Source organism: Panthera onca, chromosome E2 (assembly GCF_046562875.1).
Source record: "Panthera onca isolate mPanOnc1 chromosome E2, mPanOnc1 haplotype 2, whole genome shotgun sequence".
Taxonomy (NCBI): domain Eukaryota; kingdom Metazoa; phylum Chordata; class Mammalia; order Carnivora; family Felidae; genus Panthera; species Panthera onca.
The window spans coordinates 2806367-2815900 of record NC_138353.1 but is presented as its reverse complement, the minus strand read 5'-3'; the positions used below and the strand labels follow the sequence as shown (position 1 = coordinate 2815900).

General features: G+C 41.4%; 1 protein-coding gene across 1 annotated transcript; it reads left to right on the top strand.

Moving 5' to 3' along the window:
* The first annotated feature begins 3584 nt into the window (after positions 1-3584).
* LOC132691190 (vomeronasal type-1 receptor 1) lies at positions 3585-4678 on the top strand. The gene is given in 1 exon segment (XM_060652633.3): positions 3585-4678. A coding segment is annotated over 1 exon segment (909 nt). The 3' UTR covers positions 4494-4678.
* Positions 4679-9534: the final 4856 nt, after the last annotated feature.

Here is a 9534-nt window from a genome sequence, read left to right as displayed (position 1 = left end):
AATCTTCTGACTCTTGATTTTAGCTCAGGTCATGATCTCACGGTTCATGAGATTGAGCCCTGTGTCAGGCTCTGCACTGACAGTGTGAAACCTGATTGGAATTCTCTCTCTCCCTCTCTCTCTCTGACCCTCTCGCTCCCTCTCAAAGTAAATAATAAGCATAAAAGAAAATTCAGTATTCTTTTTTTCACTTGCATATACAGAGTTTAATCCAATGTTTTCTTTTTCAAATATACATAAATACATTGCTTAATTAAAGATGGCCTGGTTTTCTGTTGCCTCTACCATAAATTATTCATGCCTTATTGACCCTATATAGAACTCAATTTTGGTTGAATATTAAAAATTTATTTATTTTTAATTTTTTCAAATTTATTAAAAAATTTTTTTTACATTTATTTATTTTTGAGAGAGTGAGACAGAGGACAAGCAAGGGAGGGGCAGAGAGAGAAGGAGACACAGAATCTGAAGCAGGCTCCAGGCTCTGAGCAAGTGTTCAGCACAGAGCCCGACACAGGGCCTGAACCCACAAACTGCGAGATCATGATCTGAGCCGAAGTCAGTCACTTAACTGACTGAGCCACCCAGGTGCCACTAAAATTTATTTATTGTTTAATGTACATCCAAGTTAGTTTGCATATGGTGCAACAATGATTTCAGGAGTAGATGCCACTTACCCATTTAGCCCATCCACCCTCCCACAAACTTTTAGCAAACTTTGTTTTTCAGAGCAGTTTTAGGTGCACAGCAAAATCAAGAGGAAGGTACAGAGATTTCCCATACATCCCTTGACTCTATTTATGCCCCCATACATTGACAAATCTCAGTCCTGACTCCCTCCCACTTGTGTTGTATTTGTTGTTGCCATTGTTGAAATTGGCAAGCTTATTCTAAAATTGTTAAAATGCAAAAAAAAAAAAAAAAATATAGACTATCCAAACCGATCTTGAAAAGCAACTAATTGACTTGCCATAATTAACGTTCATAGGATTGAGGGCCGTCTTCTCATCTATCTTGTGAATTTTCTCTTTAATGTTTTGCCCTATTTTCTATTTGCTTTATGGCCTTTTCCTTGATTTTAAAGAATCTCATGCTACCCTACCATCTGTCCTACGTATTACTTCTCCCTGAATCTTGTGTGTACATCTGGGAATACTTCTTCCCAGGGCAAAGTCTGAAAATAAAGGACAGCCTGGTTGACTGATGAGAGACGAGGGAGCAGTGCCCTCTGGATGATTTGGGAATCAGGTCATGACCTCCTGTGGAGGTACATGGACATTGGGGCTGCCCATGGATTCTGAAGCAGGATAGACTAGCTTCAAGTGGGATATTCTACAGGAGTAAAAGACATGGGGCCATACATGGTAAGAATTGTGGTATTTAAGTCAGAGGAGACTCTAGGTACCAGATCAAAGAGAGATGCTCAGTTTGAGCCAATTGTGGTGTTGGCCCGATTCTGGAAACACGAGAGCATTGAGGAAAATGCCCATTTGGAGATATTATGAAAGAGACCCTTGACCCAGCCTTGAGTTTCAATTCTATGGATGGCAATGCTGACTCTGAACTTAGATTTTTCCACAGGGAACATAGAAACAGCTACTCTTCAGGAACTTCCCATCAGTTACCGAAAATTACCATTAATTACCAGAAGTGGCTTGTAAAGACTTGCAGTGGGATGAAATCCTCTCGTTAGAGATGCCCCAGACTCTCCATGCAGGCAGTGTCACCTAGACTATACATGACATGGTAATGGCATCTCTGTGGGGAGATCAGGTCTAGGGGCCCTATAACTATGGCTCATCCTGGTTGACACTTCTCTGCACAAAGCTCTGGAGCAAAGACCAGCCAGGTGAGTGCTTCTTTATGTTCAGTCTCAGGGAAATAACCAGGAGACAAGGAGTCTGCAATAGGACAAGAATTCAAAACTGGGTTTGTGTAGTAAGGTTGTAGAGGTGCTCTGGCTGGGCTGGTGACTAGTGGATATGTGCTGGGGAGTGTCCCTGGGTGGGACTACAGTGGGGAGATTCACTGCAGATCTCTGTGTTCTAGGGTCCCTGCCAAGGAGAGAGAAAGAAGATGGGGATCTCGTTGGGCTCTGAGCCAAGCTTTGGATGAGGAGAGCCACTGACCTTAACCATGTTCAAAAGTCTGCTAATTTTCTCAGACCTAACAGATTTTTAGGCTTGTGTGTATATACAAGTAGAAACTTCATGTGTAGAGCTTGGGTTATAACTTCAAAATCCTGACATTAATAAGATCCGTTGACACACACATTCATGTACAAACAGATATTCCGAGAGAAAAACAGTCTGTGGCGTAATGATATTATGATTTAATGACCCTATTTTTTTTTTCTTTCTGAAATCCTGCTAGAGGATGCAATTGCCTCTTTTATTCCTCCTGAGATTTTTGGGGGGTCATTTTTTTGGTTTTGTTTTGTATTGTGTGTGTGTGTGTGTGTGTGTGTGGCATCGAGAGAGAAAAAATGTTAGATGAATTATATTTAATTTTCAAGTCTCAGAAGTAGTTTGGAGGAACATACCTGATCTGTTCTTCCCATTTAACATAGTAATACATTTTCTTCATATCCCTGGTAGTGGTAGATACTTAAAACAAGGGAAAAAATACTACCTACCATAATCAAAATTTCTACTCTTACCACTTTAAAAAAAAATTATTTAATGTTTATTTATTTTGGAGAGAGACAGAGAGACAGAGACAGAGTATGGGCAGGGGAGGGACAGAGAGAGAGGGAGACACAGAATCTGAAACAGGCTCCAGGCTCTGAGCTGTCAGCACAGAGCCCAATGTGGGGCTCAAACTCACAAACCACGAGATCATGACATGAGCCAAGGTCAGACACTTAACCAACTGAGCTACCCAGGCACCCTGTCTACTTTTAACACCATATGGGAACTAACTTTCTTCTGGTCACTGTGATCAACACTTGACATGGAAATCACATTGTGTGTTCACTCTGAGGACATTTTAGGGTCATACTGTATATTCAGAAGGCTACTGATTTTTTTCCTTCTGTCTAATCACTCTGATGAATAACGTTAAGAGTTCTCGAAAGCTGACAGTTGATTTTCTTGCAATTTTAACGAGTTATATTATCTTATATATTTGAACATGGGTTTGCATTTTCCTACTTCATTATCTTAGGTTAATGAATTATGGTGACAGGATAATTGTGAACTCTAAAAGGGGTACAATGTGCCTGTCTCCTCTCACTCATTTATTCACTAAGTGTATATTTATTTAACACTTTTTGTGGGTCAATCACATTTTTTTTTTTTTTAAACAAGGCAGGCATGGTGCTTAGATTCATGGCAACTTACATTTTGGCGAAGAGTCAGATTATAAAAGTAAACAGAAATACAAAGTAATAACGTGAAATTGTGAATTTGTGTCCATGACATGCTCTCAAGGTTGAGTTGCCTGTAGGATATGACTGTGTCTCCCTTTTCAGAAGGAGAAAAGGCCCAGGATCCCTTCATGAGGTCATGTAAGTATAAGAAGAGTCCTTATGCCAGCACTAACACAGCCTGCTGTTCACTCCAGACCGCCCTGAAGCATTCACCATGTCTTTTCAGAACAATGTCCAAAGAACCACAGGGGAAGTGGCTCTGACAACCATCTTGCTTTTCCAGATGGGCATTGGGACTCTGGCCAATGTCACCCTCTTCTTCTTTAATGTCTCTCCAATCTTGTGTGGACACAAGCAGAGGCTCCCCAACACCATTCTCACCCACAAGGCTGTAGCCAATTTCTTAGTTCTTCTCTCTGCTGGGATTCCCCACAAGATGGCGGCTTTTGTTTTGAGGAAGCCCCTGTCCAGTCTTGGGTGTAAATTTCTATATTATGTACACAGAGTAGCTCGCAGCACCACCATGTGCTGCACCTGTGTCCTGAGCACCCATCAGTTCTTCATACTCATCCCAGAGAGGGCGGTGTGGACGATGCTCAGAGGAAGAGCCCCCAAGATCATTGATCCTTCCTGCTGTATCTGCTGGATGTTCAGTGTCTTAATGAATATCTATGTTCCTGTGAAAGTCACTGGTTCACAGGACACAGGAAACAGTAGTGACATCCTCGGGAAGTGGTTCTGCTCATCCTCAACTCCGAGTGCAGGCACTGCCATCCTGTGATGTGTCTCCGATGCCATATTTATTGGTCTCATGATATGGTCCAGTGGCTCCATGGCGCTGTTCCTGTACAGGCACCACCAGAGAATACAGTATATTCACACCCCCAATGGCTACCGCAAATGTTCCCCGGAGATCAGAGCTGCCCACACCATCCTGATGCTGGTGGCCACCTTTGTGAACTTTTATGTGCTGAATTCCATTTTTGCGTTTTATGTCACTGTCTTTTTAGATTTCCGTCTATGGTTGATAGAGACTTCTAATATTTTGGCTTCATGTTTCCCCACTTTTAGCCCCTTCTTGCTGATCCTTCGGGATTCTGGGGTTCCTAGGTCCCACTCTTGAGTTGTTAGAAATCAAATGTAAATATGCAGAAGACCGCTTTGATAACTACCATGATCACTGTATTCAGTGACCGTTTACTCAGCACTGTTTTTTTACGTAATATCCACAGTGATCTTAGAGGGTGACTTTGATACTGGGGTTGCACCAAGAGACCTCAAAGTCAATCTGCAAATTATGAGCTTGAAACGGACACACAAAGTTGTTGAAGAAACATGTCTCCCCCTTGACCACTGCAGCTGCTGAAACGAATCTGTTTTCTTCAGGAGTATTCGAAGTGTTTCTGCAAATTTTATCTCAGTGTGGGCATGCCGGACACACTGGCATACATTGGTACATAAATCCAATATTTATGTAGATAAATACAACTCCATGGAGGGCAGAGCCTTTATTTCATGGATGCAGGTAAGAAACCTGGCAGATGGAGGAATTTTCTATGTGACTTTCTTACTGTATTTCACTCCTGTTTCCCTAATATGCTGTAGTATTACACAGAAAATCAATGTTGTCCAATGGGTTGCTTTGCCTTTGAACCTTGCAGATTTTCTTTACATGGTTGAGTTCATTGATCAGATAAACAAAGTAGGAGTGCCTGGGTGGCTCAGTCGGTTGAGCATCAGACTTCAGCTGAGGTAATGATCTCGCAATTCATGAGTTCGAGCCCTGAGTCGGGCTCTTTGCTGACAGCTCAGAGCCTGGAGACTGCTTCAGATTCTGTGTCTCCCTCTCTCTCTGCCCGTCCACTGCTTGGGACTCTGTCTCTTCAAAAATAAATAAACATTAAATACGCTTAAAAAAAGATAAAGTAATATTGAGGGTTAAAGCTACCATCTGTAGATTTGTCATTCAGATTTTTTAGTTTACCACTGAAATATAGAAACTGGGGACTTAATTTTGTCTTTGTCCCATCTGCTTTTTTCTTTGTTTTTCCTTTTGCCTCTTTTTGGGATGTCTGATATTTCTAATAGTTCCTTTTAATTTTTTTTTAACGTTTATTTATTTTTGAGACAGAGAGAGAGCATGAACGGGGGAGGGTCAGAGAGAGGGAGACACAGAATCTGAAATAGGCACCAGGCTCTGAGCTGTCAGCACAGAGCCCGACGCGGGGCTCGAACTCACAGACCGTGAGATCATGACCTAAGCCGAAGTCGGCCGCTTAACCGACTGAGCCACCCAGGCGCCCCTAATAGTTCCTTTTAAAAATTAGTGGTGACAGGGAGCCTGGGTGGCTCAGTTGGTTAAGCGTCCAACTTCGGCTCAGGTTATAATTTCATCGTTTGTGAGTTCAAGCCCCATGTTGGGGGTTCTGCTCTGACAGCACAGAGCCTGCTTGGGATCTTCTGTCTCCCTTTCTCCCTGCCCCCTCCCACTTTCACTTTCTATCTCTCTCAAAAATAAAGATTGAAAAAATTAATGGTGTTAAGGTATAACTATTTTTAGTGGTTGTTGTAGCTGTTTTAAAGCAGCTTTCCAGGGCACCTGGGTGGTTCAGTCATTAAGTGTCCAGCTTCAGCTCAGGTCATGATCTCACAGTCCATGAGTTCGAGCCCCGTGTCAGGCTCCATGCTGACAGCTCAGAGCCTGGAGCCTGCTGCGGATTCTGTGTCTCCCTCTCTCTCTGCCCCTCCCCCACTCACACTCTGTCTCTCTCCCTCTTTTAAAAATAAATAAGCATTAAAAAAATAAAAATAAATAAAGTGGCTTTCCAAAATGTTATATCCTAGTGAGAACTACTGTGACCATTTCACAGAATATGTAAGAATATGTAAGAATTTTGCAATAGTGTAATTCCATGTATCTTATAATTTTTATATTATTTTTATAAATTTTTATTCTACATATGTTATTACCCACAATTAATGCTATTATTTTTTGCTGTCATGAGTCAGTTGTCTCTTATAGAAAATAAGGAATTATAGTATAGATTACACGTGTATCCACATGATTGCCAATTCTGCTGATAATAATTCTTTTGTGTGTATTTTCCTCTGGTAGAATTTTCCTTCAGTATTAAGCACCTCCTTCAGCTGTTTTGGAATACAGGTTTGCTCTGTGTGAATTGTTTCAGTGTTTATTTATTTAAATATATATTTATTTCACTTGCTGTTTTTCCTATTGTACAAAATGTCTATTTGAAAAAAAGTAATAAAATATGATCAATGATAAAAATATTTAGCAATATCCAATCTCATTTTAAAAATTGAGAAGTTCAATGCCTTTGAATTATTTTTATTTTTAAAATTATTAATTTGAAATAATTTCAAATATACATAATTTTCTTTCTTCCCCAGATACCCCAATAGTTAACATTTTACCACACTTATTTATCAACTAATTTCTGTGTGTTTTATTCTGTTATCACTTTTTTTTTTCTGACCCACTTGAGAGCAATGTACATACAAGGTGTACATCATCCCAAACTCACTAGTGTGGTTTTCCCTCAAACAAAGACATGACTACATAACAATATTCTGTCCTTTGATTTAGAAAATCAATGTAGATACACCACCACTGCTGTATCCACGGGTCATACTCAAATTTTCCAAGAGATCAAAAACATCTTCTTTTCCTTTCTGGTTGGGATTCCCAACTGGGAATGTGTGCTATGCTTCGTTGCCCATGTCTCTTCCTTCTTCTCCAGGCTCAAACTGTTAGGATGACTTTCCCTTTCTTTTATATTCTCACCCTGTTTTGTTCTGTTGAATGACACTCCCCTGGGTCTCTCTGGGCTTCTTATGACCAAATTCAGCTCACACTTCCTTGGTAGCAGGACCTTGGAAAAGAGGCTGTCCTCTTCCCAATGTTTCTCATCATGGCACATTATGGGGAGATGTCTTTCCTTTTTTAGGTTTATTTATTTATTTTGAGAGAGCAAGAGAGCTCAAGTGGGGAAGGGATAGAGAGGCAGAGAGAATCCCAAACAGGCTCCACATTGCCAGTGCAGAGACTGATACAGGGCTCAAACTCACGAACTGTGAGATAACCTGAGCTGAAGTTGGACATTTAACTGACTGAGCCACCCAGGTGCCCATTTTTTTTTAAGTAGGCTTCATACCCAGAGCAGAGCCCAACACTGGCTTGAGCTCAAGACCCTGAGATCAAGACCTGAGCTGAGATCAAGAGTTGGATGCTTAACCAACTGAACCACCCAGGCGCCCCAATGGGGAGATATCTTGAGACTATCCTAATATGCTGTTCCTCGTCACCTTATACTCACCTGCCTTAGCTGTCACAGCTCCCATGGGAATCAATAAACAATAGGATGGTTCTCTCATATCAGCCCTCAACATTAGTAGGAATCTACTGAAGAAAGAGGCTTCCCTTCACCCCATGTATTTATTTAATCATTCATTCATTCATTCACTTCTATTCCTGTCAAAAGGATCCCTAAATTCTTGTATGATTTAATAGATTGCATTCTGATACAGTCATTTATCTGTTTTTATGTTCATGTAGTCCCAGATTGGCCAATAGAAGATCTGTATAGCTGCACGGTTTAAAAAAAGGAGTCGTTGTAGGCTCATCTTGTGCTGTTTTCCATGTAGCCCTTGCATCCATCATTTCACCAAAGAATACTGATGCCTTCAAATGGAGGTTGGTTGCTAGACACTAAGACCTGTTTTTATCTTTGTACATTGCTCCTAGTATGCCATTCCTTCTGGGACCTCCCAGCAAAAAGCTCATGATTAGGTTTCATACACATGCACACATGCATGTCCATAATGAACTATGAGTTACTCACATTTGAATTACTCCAATTCAAAACCAACCCCCAGGATTAATTCTAGCTTCTCTCTGTTCTCTGCTTATAAACAGTGACAAAGCTGTGCTACATTCACTTCAATATATTTCTTATTTGCTCAACCGTGATTTACATGCTTGAGGATCCCAATCTCGTAACTACTCTGCTTGCGTCCTCTGTCTGCTTTCTCCCATCCCCCCAGCACTCTCATGCAATGCAGGTTTCTTGCTACTGTTCCTGACATGGCTCTCCTATCTCCTCACCACCTGCGTCCCTGGATTGGTGGTGACTAAAACACTCAACGACATGGTTGCTTTGCCTACTCCTGCCCTCACTGCCCTGCATTCTAGAAGGATTCCTTCTACTACCTCTACTCTATTCTACCTACTACCTCTGCAGTTCTGCCAACTGCAAGGCAGCCCGAGAGGGGAAGGACATGGCAAGAGAGGGATGAACATGGGAAAGAGGAGAGAAGAAGGTGTCACCCGAATTTCTGAAGGGCTTTCTCACTGGATGCAAAACTGTACACTGACCCTTGGCTTCTTTCCTTTCATTTGCCCAAGATTGCAGAGCTGGAGTGGGACAGGATACAATCAAAGATAGATGGGTCTGGCAGCAACTTGTAAATGTAGAAGAATGATGGAATTAGAGTATTGTTGACTGGCAATTGCCATAGAGAAAGATTATTTGATAGTTGTTTTTTTGCTTTTGTTTTTGTTTTTTTTAGTTCTGTGGCATTTTCATGTGGCCAGATCCAGAAGGATCCCACTTTACTTAAGCCCAAAGTTGTTTTTGGTGGGAATTCATTTCAGTCCCCCAAAGTCATGACAGTTTCTGCCCTGACTTCCACCCTCTTGCATATCCTGCACTTTCCAGTCTACAAAATATGCTGCTTTGAACCATCCAAGGACAGGTCTTGGGCTTAGCATTTTTGTGTGGCTGTGACAGGCAGTCTCTCTCTTGATTCCACACACAATTTTACTGGAACCAGAGGCCTTAACTCTTGAAAGAACCCATCACTTCAAGCACCAGGGGAAGCATACATGGAGATCACCAAATCTGTGGCACAAACAAATGACTTGGATAATATAAGTATCTGGAATTGACACCAAATCCTCTCTCTGAAAGTCATCATCTCTGTAAGAAGGAAAACGAAATGGGAGTAGCTCTGTGGAAAGCAAGTGAAGGGAACTGAGGGGGGAAGGCAGAGGGTCTGAACACATCAAATGTTCCCACAGGAAAATCAACATCCACAGAACCTAAATCATTGCTGTCAACTTAGGTAAGTACAGGTCTACAATT